Below are 22,773 nucleotides of genomic sequence, written 5' to 3' on the forward strand. Positions count from 1 at the left end.
ACAAAGAGGACGCTGAGGTAATTCCAAATAAATTCTTGTGTAATCATTTATGAAGCACTTGGGATTACTCAAACATACCAATTACCTAATCTGAGATTTCAAATGTAAAAAAAATATTTTAATGGTGTTGGAGTTAAGGAATGAGGATCAGGGATGAGCAAAGCAAAGAGGAATTATAAAAAGCATTCTATTTACATATTTCAAAAATCTGGGGCTGTCCTAATCTCAAAATTTGCCTTGGCTTGCCTTAGTGGCTGCTGCTTTAGCTGCCTGGTTATGATTATATTTTCCTTTCTGTTGCATTTTTGGGTTTTGGTTTTTTTTTTTTTTTAAACAAAATGTATTTTCCTTTGGGTCTTTGCATGTGCTTATAAGCGGAAAAATCCCAAGCTTTCTATAGTTGAAGATATTGGAGTAACATTTTTATTTTTTATCCATACTATCTCTGTTGCCTTAATGCCACCTGGCAGGCAGGGTACTACAGTGGTTAAGGGTTTTTTTTTTTTTTTTTTTTTTTTTTTTTGAGACAGCGTCTCACTTTGTTGCCCAGGCTAGAGTGAGTGCCGTGGCGTCAGCCTAGCTCACAGCAACCTCAAATTCCTGGGCTCAAGCAATCCTGCTGCCTCAGCTTCCCAAGTAGCTGGGACTACAGGCATGTGCCACCATGCCCAGCTAATTTTTTACATATATATATCAGTTGGCCAATTAATTTCTTTCTATTTTATAGTAGAGACGGGGTCTCGCTCTTGCTCAGGCTGGTTTTGAACTCCTGACCTTGAGCAATCCGCCCGCCTCAGCCTCCCAAGAGCTAGGATTACAGGCGTGAGCCACCGCGCCCAGCCTGGTTAAGGGTTTTTATTAAGACAGACTTGAGTTTGATGCCCAGCCCTGCCATTTACTAGCTATTTAACTTTGTGCACATTATTTAATTGAAGTTTCATTTGTCTTAGCTGAAAAATTGGAGTATCTTGCACATATAAAACATTTCATGAAGTACCCAACACTTAATAAGTACTGGTTAGTATTATAATGAATGCTTTTACCTAAAAGGAACATGTTTTTCCTAAAAGGAAAACATCTCAGTGATGAAAAGCCTAGGGATGGGGTGAGCACAGCCAGTAGACTTTTGGAGGTCCCTTTAAATGGCTTCATCATTGTCATCAAAAGTAGTCCAGTCTGAAACTAGGTGAGGGCCCACCCATATAACACCCCGTCTTGTAGAAAGGAAACAGGGCCAGAAGATGGCCCCCTGAGGAAGTTAAGAGAACACTCTACACTGGGGAAATGTGAACTTAGTGGGCAGGTGTCAATTGTGCCTTTTGGAAAGTGTTTATTAGAAAAACATTTCAATGGACTGGGAAAAATATAGCCACAACAAAGCAGGACCAATATTTGAAGGTGTTACTGCTATTACAAGACATCCGTGAAGTTTTCACTATGCTCCCCATCCTCCAATATCAATTCACTTATAAGTTATAGAACCCGCATGTGCAAAACCAAATCCTCCTTTGTGCATTTCATATGTCCCCTACCCTTTTAACATCTGACAGTTACTATCAATTGCTGTAATAGGGGAGGGAAGAGGGAATGGTAGGAACTATAAAACAAAATTGTATTGGATAATTTCTATAAGTAGTAAGCAGAATGGAGGTTATTGCCATAAATCAGAGAAAAGGCAAAGCTGGAGAGCGATTTAAGGGGGCAGTGCTTTCAAGAGAAGCAGTAAATGAAGACTTAAAATCAAGCCCCTTAAGCCTCAGAAGCCTGTTGTTTCTTCTGGCTTTCTGCTCAACATTGTACAGTAGTTTCTATCTTTTGAGAAGATGCTGTGGAAAAAAATGCCATTGGAAATTTAGGTCTTGAAACCAAACACTTGGGATAGATAGTTTTCTACATTTTAAACTCTCCATCTCTACAAAAAATAGAAACATTAGCTGGGCACACAGCAGGGTGTGAGCAGTTGGCAAGCGAGCAAAACTTCATCTGTATTTACAGCCGCTCCTATTGGCTCACATCACAGCATAAGCTCTGCCTCCTGTCAGATCAGCAGCATTAGATTCTCATAGGAGCGCAAATCCTACTGTAAACTGTGTGTGGGAAAGACCTATGTTGTGTGCTCCTTATGAGAATCTGATGTCTGATGATCTGAGGTGGAGCTGAGATGGTGATGCTAGCGCTGAGGAGCAGCTGCAAATACAGATTATCATTAGTAGAGAGGTTTGACTGCACAATTAATGTAATGTAATTGAATCATCCCCAAACCAATCCCCACCCCACCCTACCCCCTGTCCGTGGAAAAACTGTCTACCATGAAACCAGTCCCTTATGCCAAAAAGGTTGGGGACTGCTGGTCTAGCGTACATTGAGATTTAGCTGATAATCTGAGTAAAATTTGGCTGTTATACATTCACCTCAATAACTCAAAAATAATTTTATCAGCTTTTTCCTATTAAAAGTTTTCATCCTTCAAAATGGAGATTCAAATACCATTCTTATTAATAACTCTACTCGCTGAGCATTCTCTCAATCATCAATCTGTAAAAAACAAAAGCTTGGAAATTCTTTATATTCTCTGCCTTCTTTATAGACTCCCACTCTAGCTAAAAAAGAAGATTGTTTCTTTTTATGTCAGAAGCTGATTTAATGGGCTAAATTATACTTGCTTTACAGACAACTATAAAATTGAGACATGAACAGCTTTGTTTCCCTATAGTGAACTAGACATAATACCTTTTACTTTCACTTGTTTTTTCGAACACCATGAACACTAGATCCATGTTTTAATTTCCTACCTCTTTTCCATTAAGGTTAAAGTACATGAAACCAAATTAGAATCTCCTCTTTCTCATAATAAAGCCATGAAATTGCATTTAAAGTGTTCAGTTTGTCCTTGTGTTCCTTGGAAGAACTCCCGGTCTTTAAATTGACAGTGCAGCTGCTGACTGAAAATTATTCAGAAAGATTAATATGTTTTCAAACTAATTTTCTGTCAGAAAAGTTGATCAAAAAGGTTTACAAAATTATGTTTAAACAAAGACAATTTCTATTTATACCCATAAGAAACAAAAATAATTTTGATATACAATGAAAAACTCGACCTCATTTCAACTCAGTACTAAATGACAGAAGTACCCTGTGATGACCAAATGCTTGGGCAATGTAGAGTGACCGCCATCGCTGAGCCAAAACACAATCACATGCTTCCGAGTCACAGACTGGCTCCTCAAAGTGAGCCAGCTTTTCTGGGCAGACATGGGCGCAGGATGCTGGTGGCTTCCATCAACACCCAGATGTTATGAGAGAAAGAAAGGGTGACATATGTAGTCATAAATCTTTTAGAAGAAAAACTAAATCTGCACTTTATCCTTAAATTTAAGAAAAACAGAGAAAAGGATACAACATTATGGTGCATGAAGAGCAAATGAACTAGTCTCAGATCTGGCTTGTAACATTAGATACCTCTAACTGACCTTGGGCAAGCCCAACGACTCCATTGTATGGTACTCCCACCTGTGAAATCAGAGCATGAGCTTGGTGGTATCCACATGCCTGCTTGTTCTGATATAACTCAATGGTCTCCAAATGTCTTTCAGTTGTGAAATAAGTATTTTAGATTTAAAGGATGTTAGTAGTTAAGGACCTATCTTACTCTATTGTTGTATCTTAATGTAAACCACATATTTAGTTAATAATTAGCTGTTTAAATATGGTGACACGATGCTTTAAAAAATCCTTAGAATTAGCTTTGGATGAAAAGCCTCCCACAGCAATAACTAGCAATAACTAAGATAAAACTAAATTTAGGTCATGATAGACCAACCAATTCAAGACAGAAAATAATGTGTTTTGTTCAAGTTCCGTAATGTAATTTGATACTGTTAAAACTGAACTTTCTCTTCTATAAAAAATTTTTTTAAAAAACCCTTCTTAAGGTAGGAGATTATGGTGATTGTTAAAGAATTCAGGGGCCACTTCGAATTTACTAAAATTCTCCAATACACAAATATCTGACTGAAAACCACCTATAAATTACTATCTTATATTTTACTCAAAATAATTGCTGTTCATACCTTAATTTGTCAATCTTGATGGTGATGCAGTGACCAGTTTTGATTTCTACTGGACTTTTGTAAAAGTAAATACAGTATCAATAGTTAGTATAATCATTTATACATATTTTTTTAAAAGCTATGGTAGATGAATCTGGACACATTTTATTATAAAGACAAATATTTCAGTAGGCTCCTCACAGCAATGGAGGGCTACCAGTTATCACATATAGAAGAAGTAAAGGCAGTCTTAGCATTAGCTACAAAGTATACTTCCAGCACATTTGTAACAGTCCATTTATTAATACTATACCTTTTCCCAGTGGCTCCTTAAAAAGTTAAAAAAAGAATCCATGAATAAATGACCAACAGATTATAAAAGAATGCTGTTTTGGATGTGGGATGTGACAGTATAAATAAAACAAACATGGCAAGGTAAAATTTCCCAACTTTTCCATAAAGGATTTTTCTGTTGTACTATAAATAGTTCTTATCTCTATGCTTGTCCTTTAGGAACTTCATTGCTAAGACAGAGTTATTTCAGGAATCTCTGCTAATTAGAAAAATAGATGGCAGGAACAATTCCGAGGCACATTTCTCTTTAAAAATATTTTTTTAAGACTTTAATACATTCTTAAGTGTTTATGTTTATATAACAGAAACAACTTTTTAATAGAAAAAAATATTCTTGAAACGGTTGTTAAACTTGGCTAAAGCTCTTAAAAGGCATTTTGTAGCATCCTACACACTGGATTCCATAACTCAGTTTAATCTTCAGACACCCACTTGTGCCAAGGCAGTGAAACAGAAAATTCTGTTTATCAAAAATAGAGTTTCCTGTTTAAAATGAACACCAGAGATACTGTTTATTAAACGGTATCTATGTCCCACACAAACTGCTATATTGGGTATTTACTAAAACTACCAGTAAACTCCAATATCATTCTCATTTAAAAACTTCAATATTTTTGGTACATGAAAGAATTCCAAACAGTTTGACCTTGCAATGCGAATGCTCTGTATGCCACAGCAGTGGCTTTCAGGGGAGCCACTGAGCAGCTGTCATGTTTCCCAATAGAACAGGGTGTAACATTCTTTTGCTCACCATGTTTATTTAATGGCACACTCTAACTCTCAGGGCATGCAGTCTGCTGAAAACTTCAACCATTATCATTCCCTGCTGTGAACCCTTTGCTATACAGTTTGAAATATTTTTACGCACTGTGATCTCTTAACAATAAACAAATAAAAACACACTATTTTTTGCTATTTGGGTCAAATTAATTTTATTATGCTCCATGATGAATTGCCACCAGTGCAACATCCTATTCACTATACATTTCAAAAAAAATTCACATACTAAACAAAATTTCAGTTTGAAAATGAAATGATTGAAAGTCTTTATGAATCTCATACATACAATATGTGGCTAGCCGAAATTGTCTATCACGTTGCATTTAGATATAAAAAGCCTCATGCTAGTTTGTTAAACGCGAAGGCTACCAGACAATCATTTAGCTGGAGTATATGCGGGAGGCTTTCAGACAATGCACAGGTATAGTGCTGCCCAGAGTGCAAGATGGTGGAGGACTGAAACATGCAACCTTTTATCTTACTTGGTAAAGTGGATTCAGTCTTCCTGCCTGGACTGAATTCCACAGCTGCTGTGTTTCAACCAATAGTAATTTAGACTTTGCGTAACAACAACAAAAAGTCTTCTTTTTCTTTAAGAAAAAAGAATAAACGTAATTACGTTTGGCAAATTACATATTCATCTTATTTAAAATTGTGTTTCTAGCTCAAAGAATTGATATTCTCTTCTCAGAGAGTTCCAGATAAATATTTATATATGAAATTTAGCTGGAAAATCCTGAATTCCTTGGCCAAAAGTTAAAAGAGATCTTAAATTGGCATTACCTTAAAGACATCTCTAGAAAATTTAAAATTTTTTATGTCGGGAAAAAAAAGAAAATGTTTAACATTATTTAAAATAATTATAATGTTCCATTTATCATTTACACAAATTCCTAATTTTATTGGTTAGTAGTTGTTCAGCCTCATCCACACCAGACTCACTGAGCTCAAGCCACAGTAAAAATGATAGTAAGCAGAAAAAGGTTTCTAGCAGCAGAGGGCACTGTTTTTGCAAGAAACAAAAAGTCTAGAATCTTTCCCATGTGCTTAAATTACTCTTGCAAGGAAGGTAACATTCTTTGAATAACTTAACTATTTTACTGCACCACTTACTGCTTTCAGCAATAAAACCTTTTAAATTATTTCTTATGATAACTAGATGCATGATCACTAGAGATTATGTGATAACTGGTTAAAATTCAAGCCACATCTTGCAGGTCCAGCCTGTCAAGATCATGCCAATACTAGATTTTGGTCGGTACAATTCTAGATAGCATAATTTTTAGTTGGATATTGTGACTATAGTAATGAAATACATCTGGAACTACATTCTGTATATGACTCAATGTGAGAAAAATATGTCTGTATTTAAATCAGATAATTTTCTACCTAAAATTTAAAGTAGGTAGGTGTGATAATTAGCACTATAAATATGAAACAACCACCTTTAGGCAGATTAGTGTACTGTAGAGAGGCAAGGAAACCCTAATTTTAACACACCGTTTAGTATGCATAACAAATGTGCAGGTTGTAAAATTTATTTTTAAAAATCTATCACTCAGTTATGTGTTCCAAAAAAATTTGACATTGGGACCACCAATCTTTTAAGAAAAATGTAACCCATCACATCATACTTGACAAAAACCTTGAGAAATTATCAAAATAAAAATTATGGCATGTTAGGTTCAGCGTTAGCATGAACCTAACATTGGCAATGGCATTTCTTTGCCAACTAGATTAACCTCAAACCATACAAACTGCAAAATAAAAATACTTAAATTCCACATGATTTCAATAATGTTCTGATTTGTAAAGCATTTTTAACCAAATATTGGTATAACCATAAATGTATACCCTTTTCAGTTCATGTAAAACGAAACTACTCCCCAAGCGCCCTAAACTCCAACTTAAATATTAACTTTTCTATTTCAAAATAATACCAAAAATATTTTTAGAATTTTTGTCAAAAAGAGCCTACCACATTTGCTATAGCATAAAAATAACCTCCATCACGAATAGGTATATAGGGTTCCTTATGAATCCAGCCTGCACATACCACTCCTGTACCAATAACAGGCAGTATTGCTATAAGAGGTGTGTTACTGATTTTCTCCACTAGTATCTCTGTAGTGATTTTATGTAGAGCATATTGCTAAAATTTGAGAAACTGCATCAGTGTAGTGATGTCTAAAGAACTGTGCAATCTGTCAGCTTCAACATTCATATGTAGCTTTGTATTCAAAATGAAGGGGCTAAAGAAACTAAGGTTTGCATCACTTAAAAAAGAACGTAGTGCTATACTAGATTTTTATAAGAAAATTTAGGTACAGAAAAAGTAGGGTATGAAAATAGTGTTTTCCTTCTGGCATTATAACTAAATTACATTAAGGTTTTTGTCAGTCTCACATATAGTATTTAAACTCCCTTGTTGATGGAATGAAAAATATTCACAAGTCAAGTGAGCATTGTGGTGTAAACTTGCACACAATAACAGGGAGTAGCTTTGTAGAGGATTATGACAAACCTTTACAGATTAAATGAGGTATTGCACAGATTAATAAAAAAAAAGCAAAAAAGGCAACAAAAATATACAGCAAATTGGTAGAACATTTACATGATAATTTTACAGAACCCATAGACAGAAAGTAGTGTTTAGTATTTCACCTTAAAAATATATATATAATATATAGATCAGTCTTCCCATTCATCATCGTCCTCAAAATCTTCTTCATCATCTTCATCTTCATCTTCATCTAGAAAAAAATCATCAAGACAATTAAAATATATTCATAAATAAAATGACATTAGATAATTCTTGAGTGAGTTCTCCTATTAACTCCTAAAAGACAAACTGTTTGATTCTTGGAGGACTCTGATTACTAAAACAGCTTAAAATAAATTTTATAACATACATCTAAAGAACTATACACACACACACACACACACACACACACACACACACACACATATATAAAATTCTATACAAAGGGTTATTTGAAACCAATCCATGGCAATACTGGTACTTGAAACACTGTGAAGTGAATACAACATTGAACAGTTACAAATCTGGGACAGTCCATTCTATGAAAGTGCTGAAATTAAATTAAAATCAGTCTTACATGAAGTATGTTCCAACTCACATATATACATGGGAACTTGACTCATCTGGCTAAAGAGTGCTAGATGATATAAAAATGCATTACTGTTTAAACCAGGGGTCCTCAAACTTTTTAAACAGGGGGCTAGTTCACTGTCCCTCAGACTGTTAGAGGGCCGGACTATAGTTTAAAAAAAACTATGAACAAATTCCTATGCACACTGCACATATCTTACTTTGAAGTAAAAAAACAAACGGGTAAAAACACCCGCATGTGGCCTGTGGGCTGTAGTTTGAAGATGCCTGTTTTAAACAATGTAATCTCAAATTTAAAGACTGCTCCAGATAGCCTGCATCTGCGATGGAATAACTGACAAATCACAAGTGGTTTACTTGGGGAGGGCTTTGATCATTCAAAAGTAAAGTGAAGATTAAGATAGGAGTCAAAACATTTGGGTCTTTTTGCCTTAGTATCTACCAAACAAATTTCAACCTGTATGTCTGTTAATGTGTTAATCACATCTGGGTTCTCCTATCTGAATTTCAGACTTGCCTATCATGAAACCAACTGCCTTGTATCCTTCATGTGGATTCTCAAACTCAAAACTTCGTAAGTTTTATCTCCTTCTTCAACTTTCTTCTCCCCCTCCACCCTAGTCTGCTCCTTCTCAATAAATGGCATCCTCTCAGGTGATAGGCCAAAAACCTAGAAATTATAATTGCTTCCTCTTGTTTCACTATCCAGTCATCAGGTCTGCTCCTCCTCATCACTTTTACTGCTATTCCTCATACCACCATCATACTCTACTTGGATTATTGCAACTCTATAGTCTACTTACCTCACAGCAAATAGAATGATAACATTTAAATTCTAAGATTTAAAAATATGTTGCTACCTTTCTTAATGTTCTCCTGTGGCTGACCACTGCTATTTGAATAAAAGCTGATGTTACCTCACTCTACAAGACCCTATGTGATTTGTCCAGTTACTCTCTCCTCCTCTCCCAAGTTTTTCTCATAATGCCCGCTCCTTCAATTCACTATTTCTGGTAAATGGCCTCTTTTCGTCCCTCAAACTTTCCAAGCTTACTCTTGCTTCAGAGCTTTAGCAGTAGCAATTTCTTCTGTTTGGCTGAGTCTTTTCATCATTTAGGTGCCACAAAAAACACCTCCTCTTCTTTCCTCACCATCCTATACATAAAGTATGTCCCTTCCTCACAATCAGTAACTGTCTATTCCATTTTATTTTCCTCATAACCCTCACCACTACCTGAAATTTTTCTATTTAACTTGTGGATCAATAGTCTTCATACTAGAATATAAGCTCCATGACAGCAAGGATTTTGCCTGTCTCATTTATCATTGTGTTCTCAATACCAGAACAGTGCTGCACAGAAGCTATTCAATAAATGTTTGTTCAATGAATGAATAAAAATTCAGATGTCATCAAATTCTATGAGCACACTTCTACTTTATATCAACTTTCCATAATTACTAACCTCTTAAATATATATACTTCATAAAAGCCATAAAAGGCCAAGTTTGTACAGAGAGATAGTGGCTAAGCAACTGCACTTGACAATGATAAAGAGCCCATAACATCTGAGTGATATTACGTGTGGGCTAGATGTTCATTTTCCCCATATAAAATAGATTGTTTGAAGGTTTTTATAAAATTCTTATAAAGTACTTGAGTGCTAGTATTAGAACTTGAAAATTAACAGAAGCCAGATAACTTGCCTTGGCACCCAACTAAGTTATTACAACAATAATAGTTACTTTTTACTTATTTAAATCTGGTGGTGAGCTCTAAATTGTTACAGAATTTATTTGGAAAGAAGTTCTATTGACTTTGTGTTAACTTTTATGTTTACTTTACTAGTAAGGGAAATAATACCCAACCCCAAAGTTACTAGACATGCTTCACAAAATTACCTGGATGAAAAGCATCCAGTATACCCAACTATGCTGCCATTTGCAAAGTGACAAAAATAGGAATTTATCAGCATCCATGGTGAAGAGAAGTAGCTAATAATTCCATGATCAGGTACTACCATAGGAATAATAGTTAAAAGAAATGGGACCAGAAATAAGTAAAAAGCATGCTATTTATTCATTACATCATCATGACTATTATATAATATTAATTATATCTTAAAAAAAAACCTCACTGTAGGGAAGTATTTAGCAGAACCCACAGACATCAGAACACAATAAATGCTTCCTCATGATCATATATTTTATAGAAACCTTACATTTCTTCTAGACAGAATGAGGATCTTTTCTTTATCTCTGATATTAGCAGCTATCAAGATTCTTCTTGAGCATTTTCCATATCTGAAGTTATCTTTTCCTATTCAGCCTAAACTTCTTGGTGTTTAGTTACCTGAGTTTACTCTCAACAGTCTTAATTCTAAGAATTCTTAATTCTTGCCATCTCAAACTTTTGCCATAAGGCTCCTCCGTGCCAGTCGCTGTATGCATTCAATGACACATTGATGAAGGACCTATTTTTCCTGCCTTCAAGTGTCTTCAGTGGTATGGAGACAAATGTACAAACATAAGCTGAGACTTAATACTGATGTCAAATTATTGCTGCATGTTATCTGACACCTACCCTGAGGATAAAGGTGGAGTGAGAAAATGGCCTATAAACAATTTTCAATTTAAGTAGCCATATTTTTAATAGCATTTTCAGTATCAATTGTGATGTCTTTAAAGTTTAGTTAACTTTTTAGCATGAATCAGGTCAGAAAGTCACATTTTTCACAGGAAAATTTGGCCATCTGCTAATAAAAATAATGTAAACCAGCAGATAAATGTGTTCTAAATAAATATTTAGAATAATAAAACAAACCTAGGAAAACAAAGCCCTCTTTAATGACTGTTTCTAAAGAAAAGGTGTCAAAAATACAACTGACAAGTAGTTCTGCTACCAATTCTAGTGATGGGCAGAAACCTTGTCAAAACTAAGCCATAAAGGAAATAAAGTAGGTGGTCCCAATAATCACAGTCTCTCTTTCTACCCTTCTAATTAAAGCTCAATTCCCTGTCCTCATCTTTGATTTATCAGAAGCATTTGAACTTCTGATGATCACCCTATTTTCCTTTAAACTTCTTTACTTGGCTTCTAGATACCACTATCCAACCCCCAGATCTTATTAGACTTCTCTTTTCTATCTAAATCCACTTCTTTGATCTCATCCAGTTCCACAACTTCAAATACATACCATCTATGTATATCTTATTGACATGCAAATTTATATTAACAGTTCAGACCTTTCCTGTGAATTCCAGACTCCTAACCAAATGCCTACTCAACATCTACATTTGAATTTTTAATAAGTATCTCAAATTTAGTATGTACAAAACAAAATTCCTAATTTTTCCTCTCAGACTTTCTGAGAGGAGAAAGTTAGTGACAGTCATAAAACAAAAATAATAGAGTATCAAACAAATTTATTAAACAAATAAATCACACACACACACATACACACACAAATACCTGAAGAATGAATGGCTTTGCTCCTTTTCTGCATCACTTCCATTAATGCACCCACAATTCCTGAAGTGGGTGCAGGTGTCGGTGGTGTAGACTCTTGGCCATCAGATACCTTGGAAAAGAAAGTTAGCAAAACTCAATAAAAAATCCTTAGTAAAGAATCTTTTATTCAGCTCTAAGAAACAATGGTGATATAGCACACCTTATATTTTCCTGGTTAGAGCTGGAACCCATACTACTAAGTGAAGTATCCCAAGAATGGAAAAACAAGCACCAGATATATTCTCCAGCAAACTGGTATTAACTGAGTAGCACCTAAGTGGACACATAGGTGCTACAGTAATAGGGTATTGGGCAGGTGGGAGGGGGGAGGGGGGCGGGTATATACATACATAGTGAGTGAGATGTGCACCATCTGGGGGATGGTCATGATGGAGACTCAGACTTTTGGGGGGAGGGGGGGAAATGGGCATTTATTGAAACCTTAAAATCTGTACCCCCATAATATGCCAAAATAAAAAAAAAAGAATTAAAAAAAAAAAAAAAAGAATCTTTGTTTCAAGAAAGTCTTACTATCTTAGAATCACTTATTATCTTAAAAGAAAATTAAAAAGAATCAAGCCCAAGACTGGATTAAATAAAGAGAAATAAATTGCTGTCTTAAAAGAATTACTCAAGAAATATTTCCTCTTCTTCTTAGTCTATAAGCCATTGATACATTTCCAAATCAATATTTATATTTAGATTAACAATTCAATCCTTGCCTAAATGATACTTGCCCTTGCAGCTAAGTTATTTCTGTTCATTCCAGCATACAAAGCTTTAAATGATAAACTTTAAAAACTATTACCAAAGGGCATATTTTATAAACCTAGGGTAATATTTACATTCCTAGAGTTGTTAAGTGGGATGCCTATTTAAGATATCTAAGAGCAACCATAGAAACTTACGTTCTCCTAGAAAATTCAGCTCTATGTGTTTATGTTATATTTATACCTCATATAATTTAAAGTTGTACCTAATAAGTATATATTGTAATTCAAAATGAACCTCCCTTCTCATAGTGTATAACTTTTGAGATCAGTTGAGAAGCTTTCAAAATGTATTTTCCTCATAAGGCAACTATCCCTAACTGAAGTAAATCCATCTAGTCCAAACTACATTCAGAAAACATAGACTCTCATTAAAATCTAATTTCTCAGGACAATAGTCCATACAAAATTATCTCTTGCTTCCAACATTCATACTAAAAAAGAGAGAATACAGGAAACCTATAGATGTTTTCCCTGTTTTTTTTTTCCAGGGGAAAAAAAATACAATTTAGAAAGTACTGCTGCTCTAAGTGGACTTTGACCAGAATGAGCAGTTGTTTTTACATGTTCATTTTGTGAATTTTGTCTATGGACTTTTATTATCCATGTAAAGGTATAATTGTGTGTGTGTGTGTATGTGTGTGTGTGTGTGTGCATGTGTGCACGCTTGTGTGAGTTACTTATTTCAATAATTAAAGGTATAATTAAAGATAAAATAGCATAGCTGTACCAAATAATTACCTAAGTTTTTAAATGTATATTTTTATTTATTTGAAATTCTAAATCATTTCCCACAAAAAATTATTTTATTAAAATAAACTTTTTTAATTTTTTAATTTATTTTTTTTTATTGAGACAAACTTTTTTATTAAGACAAACCGCATTTTGTCTTTACAACTCTTCTCCTAATACTACTTGTTCTTTCTGGACTTAAGACCTTTATTTTTCTTTTTTTAAGAAAAAGTAGCTCCCCAGAAAATACAAACTCATTCATTAGTATTTATGCTTCAGGGACTGTGTATTAACTGTTACCAATATAGAAATGCCACAAATGAAAAAGATAACACAAATAGTTTCAGAGCTTTGTATTTCTGTATAAGGCTCTCAAAGAAGTATAAAAGCAACCAGGACATTTAGATTACCTTTAAGCAATCTGATAATATAAAGGAGATAATACAAAGTAAAAACACACATTAACAAACACATTTTTTTAAGTACTTACAAGGTGTACTTGTCCAAGTACTTTGAAGTACTATGAACACTTCAATTATTCAAATTCAAAATAGGTGAGTACTTACATACCCTCCTGCTAGCTCTTTAAAGTAAATCTATGTTTTATGTTCTTCATATTCATCACAGAATGGATAATTTAGACAGCATATTTAAAGAAACACAGCCAGAGAAATTTCAACCACAGAATGATTATTTTTTTGAAACATAAAATTGTGGACTCAGATCACATGTATAACATGCCAATAATGTACTGATTATGCATTCTATGATAATACACTGAATGCAATCAGAAGGAAAGTGATGACGATGATAATGATTCTGAGATAGTGTCTTGCTCTGTTGCCCAGGCTGGAGTGCAGTGGCACAATCATAGCTCAATGCAATCTCGAACTCCTGGACTCAAGTAATCCTCCCCTCTCAGCCTCCCAAGTACAGGGGAATATACCACATCCAGTTATTTTTTTTTTTATTTTTGTAGAGATAGAGGCTTGCTACATTGCCCAGGCTAGTCTTGAACTCCTGGCCTCAAGCAGTCCTCCCACAGCATTGAGATTATAGGTGTGAGCCAATGTGCCTGGCTGGGAAAGTGATCATCTAGGATAAAAATGGCCTACTATTCTACACTTAGAACGGGAAATATTTTTCTCTCTAAAAGAAATTTAGAGAGCAACTGATAGGGTTGGTTTTCTTTTTTTTTTCTTGGTGGGGGGTAGGAGGGGTGGGTTGAGATGGGAAGAAATGATGGTGAGAGTAAATAGAAAATTTAACTCACCAACTTTTTAAATTAAGAAAAGAGGATTCAACTTTATTCATTAAAAATAAAATATCACCTTATTATAGCTAAATGAGAGGAAAAAAACCCAAAAGCTTGTAAAAAGGAAATAGAAAAGGAAAAGCAAAAAGGTAGATTAGGAGTGGGAGATATGGGAATGAGAATGACACAGGAGCTAGCAATGATTCCAAGGCAAAAGCTGACAGTAAATGACCTTATGAAAACCTGCTATTCACCTAAGTTGTGATCATTTTGACATTAATTCTCCCCACTAACCACTCTTTAAAGTTCTTCAACCCATCCTGGGAAACCTTCAGTCTGAACTAAATGGCAAAAGGGAGCAAAAATGATTGCCATTCTGAATACATGTAAAGAAAAGATCTAGACGTACTTTAAAGTTCAAATACTTCTTAAATCTATGCTATGCTAAGTTTAAATGTTTTCATTCAATTAATTGTTTCCTATTCATCACTCTCCTCCTAGCCAATGTGTCTCAGATCTAGAAAGTTACTTTAATTCCTTAACATTGTGAAATAATTTCAGTTAAAATATCCTTCTGTTATCTTCATTCTTCTCACAGAAAAATCTACCATCCATTACCTACCTTAAGTCCTGTAGAACACATTACATATAAAGGCTCAGAAGAAAGTATGTAAATGTAGACAGGTTAGGCTCTATGATAGGAGTCAGCAAACTATAGTCCATGGGCCAAATCTAGCCTGTCCTCTGGATTTTTGTTTTTTTCCCCCTGGTTTGTTTGTTTACAACTTAAAAGCTAAGGATGGTTTTTACATTTTTAAATGGTTAAAACAAAAAACCAAAAGAAAAATATTTGTGATGTAAAATTATATGAAATTCAATTTCAGTGTCCAAAAGTAAGTTTTATAGAACATAATCATGCCTATCCATTTAGGTACTGTCTGTGGTTGCTTTTGTGGCGTAACAGTAGAGTTGAGCAGTTGTGACAAGAGACTATAAGCCTAAATAAAATATTTAATACCTGATCCTTTATAGAAAAAAATTTTCTAACCTCTAGAAGATTAAATGATCATCTCACCCAATTCAGATAATCCTAAATTATCTGCCATTACTGTCAGAAATTCTATTAGAACTCTTTCAATTTTCTGAGTCTGATTCTCTACTAATCCAAATTTCAAAACATGGACACTTTAGAATATGATTTAGTTTTCATAAAGTTACTAGTCTGGATTTACCAAAGTGATGGTAGTTGGTATCAAGTAGAGGTATTTTTTTTATTTAATTTTTTAATATATTTTTTTACATTTTTTTCCTCTTTATTTTTTTTCCCATTGGATGCCAAGTTCTAAAGTAGGGCTATTTTTAATTTCCCATAGTTTAATAAGAATTTTTCTTTAAATTAAAGTACCTTTCATTTAAAAGTAAAGTCTAGAACAATGAATTGTAAAATTATATGAAATTCTAGAATAGATAAAACTGATCTATGGCGATTAGATCAGTGATTGTTTTTGGAAGAACTGAGAAAAGGCCTGAGGGAACATTCTGAGGTGACAGAAATGATGTATATTTTAGGTATGGGTTACACAGTTACAGATAATTATCAAAACTGAATTAAAAGTTTGTGCATTTTTACTGTACATAAAAATATTAACATATCCATAGGGTTAAAAAGCTAAATAGCAAGAGAAAAAAAACAAAAGAATAAACCTTTCAAAATGTCTTATAAATTACTTTAAAATACCATTATGACAGATGATCTAAAATGAAAAGAACAGATTACTTACAGATTTTAGTTGAATACCCTGTCGTATCTGGTCTAAAAGCGCATCCCGTCCAGAGCAGGACACTGGTCGACTGTTCTGTTCCACTTTTTTTAGTTGAGCACCCTCTCTAATTTGATCTAAAAGAGCTGCTTTGCTTCCTGCAGGAGTTGGAACTTGATGGTCCCCATCAGAAGGGAGGCCAGGAGGAGGCGGCGGCCCAGGTGGAGGAGGAGGTGGAGGCGGTGGGGGTGGTGCCACTGACCCTGCCACTGATAGAGGTGGAGGTGGTGGTGGAGGCCCTGAAGGTGCTGAGGAGGGAAGAGCTGGAGGTGGAGGAGGGTACATCCTATTTGGCGGCGGTGGAGGGACTCCTCCACCAGGCCTGGAAGGAGGCGGTGGTGGAGGTGCAGCTGTGGGAGCTCTTGAGGGTGGTGGGGGAGGAGCACCTCTTCCTCTGGCAGGAGGCGGAGGAGGCCCTGAGCTATGTGGAGGGGGAGGAGGAGGAGGAGGCCCTCCCCTTGACGGTGGTGGAGGTGGTGGTGCTGAAATGAAAACAGAAAAAAGGAAAAGCATGCTTTTTTCCCCCCATAATCATCATATTGAAAAGCAACTCACTTTAACAAGTATGAAAATGAAATAATACCAAGAAAAAAGGGCCTCATCTTTGCATTTACTTTTCAATTTTATTTGGGAATTCTCAGCTTAAAGATCACCTTTCTTTTGTCTCTTGAAAAATATTGGCTACAACAACAGAATTTAGTTTTTAGGAATCAGAACCAGTTCTGAAGGTAAGGAAGAATAAACCCTTTTCTACTTTATATAATAATAACAAAATCATATCAATGAAACTAAACACTCTGATTAATAAGCATTACTTTACATTTTAATAAAAATTAATGAATACTTTCCCTATTTAAAGAATCAAGTATATACAGGTTTTTTTTAAACAAAATTCACATTCAGAACTATATAGTGTGGCATAACATATTAGAATTTATTAACATTAATTTGAGCTAAAACCCAAATACAATGCTTTTCTTTTAAAATGTAAGCCTTTGTCATCTAATTTATATTTGTACTTTTATTTTACAGTATAATGTCATATATTTCTAAAAGATAGCCTACAATTCTAGTTATGGCATTATGAGAGGTTGGCTGCCTACCTGAAATGTTCAATCACTTATTCAGGAGATATGAACTGATTATTAACTGAGAACTTCTATGAAGTATAAAATTAAAGTTATTAATAAAAAATTACCATTATTCTAGTAGTAATGATATTTGTATTCTTATTCAACAAGTGAAAATGTAAGATATAATAGTAAATCAAACTCAAAGTAGACCAACATTAAACTATATTGGAGAATATGACTAAAACATTAAAATACTAAAATTTATTATATTTCATGGTTTTACTAACAGTATATACAAACTCATGTAATACAATACTTCATTATTTCTCCATTCATTTAAAAAACAGAAAAATTAATATTTTTAGGAGTAGAGAAATCCTAGAATCCATAACAGCTATTTGTATTTACTGATACAAAGTATAATATGATATCCATGGATAGTCCTACCCAACCTATTCAACTATAAATATCTATCTTAATTACAAAGAACATCTGCTCAATAATGCAACAACACAAGAGAGGAAAAAACTCCTCACTTCAAAGGGAATAAAATAGTGTCTTATGATTTCACCTATGACGAACATGGGAATCATGCTAGAAAAATTTATCAAATGTAATTATATGCATTGGATGAAACATGCAGAAAAGCTAATACTCACATAGCTATTGTATCCTGGTATATAAAATTTTCAAACTGGAAACCATATAAAGCTGAAAGCAGGAGAGTTTTCCCACTAAAACATAGGCTACTGCAGTGGCATGCTCCTATGATATACTCCAAAGGTACAGTGGAAGTCTGGGTGTTGCAACTGAAATTCACCCAATTTTATAAATGGACTCACAAGAAGGAGACTTAAAACTAGCTATAAACAAACTCCTTTTCTAAGATATTTTGCAATCAAAGAGGAAAAAGGGATGATATGACATATATGTATTATGTATACTCCCTAAATGATATGGTCTATTAAAGCTTTCAAGCATATACAAAATTTCATTTTAATAAGTTTTAGTTTTGTATTTCAAATATCAATGATATTTGTCTAGACTGACATTTTTATGATTTGATCATGTTATTCAAGAGGAAAAGGAGTCAGCCTATCCTATTTCACATGGTATTTAGATAATCATTTCTTGGGGTTTCACTAAGAACTTTGGATTCATCATTTTTTGTATGAGTTTTACATATAAAAAACTAATGTTCTCTTGAGCTTGCAGTAAGTAAATTTATTGAATTAATTTGTATTTTCACTAACACCATTCAAATAACACTAAATCTTTGCTCAAGAAAAGGAAAAGCCTTAATTTATAATGAATAAATTATCAGCTGCATCCAGTTTGAGTGTAGCACAAGTTCAGGGTTTCTATTATCTTGAAAAGTGACAGCAAATGTCTTTGTATTTTCTTGAGGAAATGATCTATTACCAACTTTCAATTTTTACAGTCTACATTATAAGTACACTAAAAAGAAAGTATGCAAAAGATATGCTATATCCCAAGGTAAAAATGTGAATGAATTAAAACAGGAGAGGAAAGGACAGATGTAATGATGTTAATTAGGTTTACATGCACAAAAATGTCTGCTAGGCAGACACCACACACCACTATGAGAAAGTCTGTAGTCTACAGACTTCTCATAGTCTATTTTCAAAACGAATAAGTCACCACAAACACCAGAATCAGAATTACAATAGTATTTTTTAGATTTTTAAAAAACAAAGTAAAAAGCATGAAACAAAAGTTATAATAAAAGCTGCTATTATCAAAGTTTAGTTAAAAGGAGGAAAGAATGGAGCTTATAGAAAAAAGCCTTTCTTGATGGCATACTATTAAAAAAGGTTGATATACTTAAAAATAAGTATTATTTCAGATCAATATTAATATTAAGAGTACTGGTATATATGAAATAACTCTCTAGAAAGTTACAGGAATTATAAGAAGAAATTATAAAATAACATTAACTTATACTTTAAAAAATGCAGTATTACAGAATTCAAGAAACATTAAAGAACTACTCTCATGTACTCTCTCATCAAGATAAAACAAACAGAAAAATTTTACTTGACACAAATTAAAATTTATGGAAATACTGGCAACTCCCTGAATAGCCATGTGTAGAACTGCGTGTTTACTTACGTTAAGTTCCCCCCTCCCCAACCCAAATTAATGTATAAATGTAAACTTATTTTATACAGGTTACCGAAAAAATGTCAAGTGTCAAAAGCAATCACTAAAAATAATAAATATAATTAGTATTAATCAAAACAACAGAGGTGCTGTGGGCAAAAAGAGTTGTTTTTTTTTTTAATCCACAAAATTTCAATGAAATTCTCTAAATTACAAAGTTTAAGCTCTGGCTCATATAAAAATTAGTTTTCTTTTATTTTAGCATCTATATGCCCAAAACATTAGTTTAAGTGCAGGGTACAAAACCTCACTGGAAGTTAGATTTGGAGGCAGGATATAGTTGGATATAGTTGGAGGCAGGATATAGTTTGGAGGCAGGAGCTTTAGTTGCTTTGAAAATCAACATATCACAGCATGCACAATTTAGAGCACTGGGTCAAATAATGTCTAACATACATACCACTCCATTGTGGTGGACCTACAGAACAGATCACTATGAGTTAATGGACTTCAAACAATGTCACGCACACAAAAAGAAATGTTGAAAATCACAAGTCTATTACCTTTTTATACGCCTGATCACGTGATTTTACAAAGTAAGTGTCAAGAGATTTGACTCAGTAGGTTTTATAAAGCCATTTCTAAAACAACTTCATCAACTTCTCCCTTTCTAATTTATTTTTTCATAGTTTAGTATTAATTTACATTATGTGCTCTGCCTGGGAAACATTTCCTTAACAAATTGTTAATTTACCTTTCTACTAATCCTTTTTTTAAAAAATTGTCTTATGAAAAATCATTCTTTGGCATCTAAAAGGTTCCATACTAAGAGTTAGGTTCTTGAATACAGTAATAATTTTTCAGACCTTATCCTTTGTTCCCAAAGTATGTTTTTTAATACCTGTGTCTTTTTTGGCTTGTTTTAGGTAATTCAACTAAGGAAAGACCTTGCCTAATTTAATGTTTTAAAAACAGGTAAAACAAAAAGCAATAATAATAAAGTTATAATGAGTGAGATGTGCACCATCTGGGGGATGGTCATGCTGGAGACTCAGACTTGCGGGGGGAAGGGAGGAATGGGCATTTATTGAAACCTTAAAATCTGTACCCCCATAATATGCTGAAATAAAAAAAAAATAAAAATAAAAATAAAAACTAATCAAGTTAATATGGTCAACTCTTAGTTTATTCAGGTGACAGGGCAGCAGTATGCATGGTCCAATAATGTTCAAGAGTAATTTATAAACTTATAAATTCAGAAAGCTGAGAGACCCTGAGCACCTTAAACCTGGTAGTATAAGGTGTAGGGAGGTGTAACAGTGGAGAAAAAGAAAGTCAAGGAACACAGAAAAGTTCTCAAGACCTGCTATCATCTACACCCTAACAGTAAGTATGATGGCCTGGGAACATTTAGAAACAATGGTACTACTGCGCCCAAGGTGTGTTTTTAAAAAATCCACAGAATTTGGAAATGCAATTTTTTGCAAAGTAAAAATAAATTAGCATCATGCTAGTTTCCAAAGAACTGTGTATCCACAATAGTAATTATGACATTATATTTGCTTTACATATCTGTTTCCATGCTAGACTATAAAATTTCTGAAGGCAGAAACCTTATCTTTACATTTAAATATCCTGAGACTGGTGCTGGCATTATAATGTTTACTGAATATGGGAATAAGTGAATGAATGAATCAATCAATCAAAGACTGACTGAACACTGGCAGTGAAATAGACAGGCAAGCCAAATATCTAATTTAAAATGACAGTTAAAATCTTCAGAAGAATGCTTTAACTGAAAGTTTTACTCTGCCACACTTCGTATTATGAGTATGCAAAATCTAGGAACAAGAAAAGAAAGGAATCCCAAATTAAAAGGTGGCAAAGGCATGACTATTATTAGAAAACTGAGTTATTTTATCTGCATTGTAATATGATAATTGTTAAGACACAACTAAAATGCAAGGTGCTTTAATAAATTATCAGATCTTAAAAGGTTGCAAATTGTGCTCTCAGGTACTAAAAAGAAATTTTAGACTTTATCCAAGAAAAACAATTTGTATTTCAAAATTAACAGAAAGTTACAGTATTTATATTAGGAAAATGTTTGCATTACTAATTACAGAGTGATTATATTTAAATTGTTACTTCTGAATTATAATAAAAATTTAATGGTGGTTTCTAGGATTCATTAAGTAAAACATTTAGACAACTATAATTTCTTATTCTAAAATAGTATATCTGGAAGATTTTGTATGAATTTTCATGAATTTAATAAAAGAATTTTTAATAATAAAACAAAACCTTGCCAAGTTTTTTTAGTTATATGAAAATAATGTAAGACATAGTATGATGGGCCATATAACATGTCCATAAATTCAAACATTCTGCTCAAAGAAAGGTTCATGTGAATATATGTAGCTATCTTCCATTAAACTGACCTCAAAAGATTTAAAAGAAAAACAGACCAAAATGCCTAAATAAAAATAAGTTACCTTGCCTTCGTAGTTCATTTTTAACAGCTTCAACACCTCCTGTTTTTTCAATAAAGTCATATATAACTTTTGATGTTTCTCTGTCTTTAAGTTGTGCCTCTGAGATTCCACACATATCAAAAAGATTCTTCAATTCTGGATCCAAATTATTCAGCTACAACAGATAAAATAACTGCTAACTATAAAAAAATCTATCCCAATTTTCTAAAAATAAGCATGATAAAAATTAATTCTCAGCTATATCTTATGAAATTATTTTAAGTTTATAAACCTTTAACATGGCTATATTATTTATGTGCTAACTAAACTTTCTCATTAAAAAACTGAACAGATAAAAAGAATAGATTTTCTATTTTATCCTATTTCTTTTTCATTTCCTGTCTTCAGAAAGAGGACATTTCATTGAAATTTCTCCTAACCTATTCATGATTTAGACATCTCCAATGCTTACTTATTTCAGCTTGTCCTAAATAAGTTTATGCATAATCATGAAAAAACACACAAAAAGTAAATCGATTAGAAAATCTGAGGGCAAGGACCTCCCTATAATCCCAAGCACTTTGTACAGTGCCTAACAAAATGGCACTCAATATGTTTGTGGAATTAAAAGTGCAGTTATAATAAAAATAACCCAAAGAATTTTTGACCCCAATCAAAATAATATTTCTCTTCAAAACAGT

At 33.5% G+C, this 22,773-nt stretch overlaps 1 protein-coding gene across 1 annotated transcript in view; it reads right to left on the reverse strand.

Annotated features, from left to right (window-relative positions):
• Positions 1-5,308: 5,308 nt before the first annotated feature.
• WASL (WASP like actin nucleation promoting factor) overlaps positions 5,309-22,773 on the reverse strand; it is a 71,894-nt gene continuing 54,429 nt past the window's right edge. The window contains exons 8-11 of the mRNA XM_012762069.2: positions 22,094-22,247; positions 16,363-16,883; positions 11,786-11,894; positions 5,309-7,936 (exon numbers count right to left, since the gene is read on the reverse strand). Of these exons, the coding sequence (XP_012617523.1) occupies positions 7,875-7,936; positions 11,786-11,894; positions 16,363-16,883; positions 22,094-22,247 (846 nt within the window). The 3' untranslated portion in view covers positions 5,309-7,874. The remainder of the gene's footprint in view (positions 7,937-11,785; positions 11,895-16,362; positions 16,884-22,093; positions 22,248-22,773) is intronic.

This window comes from Microcebus murinus, chromosome 9 (assembly GCF_040939455.1).
Source record: "Microcebus murinus isolate Inina chromosome 9, M.murinus_Inina_mat1.0, whole genome shotgun sequence".
Lineage (NCBI taxonomy): Eukaryota > Metazoa > Chordata > Mammalia > Primates > Cheirogaleidae > Microcebus > Microcebus murinus.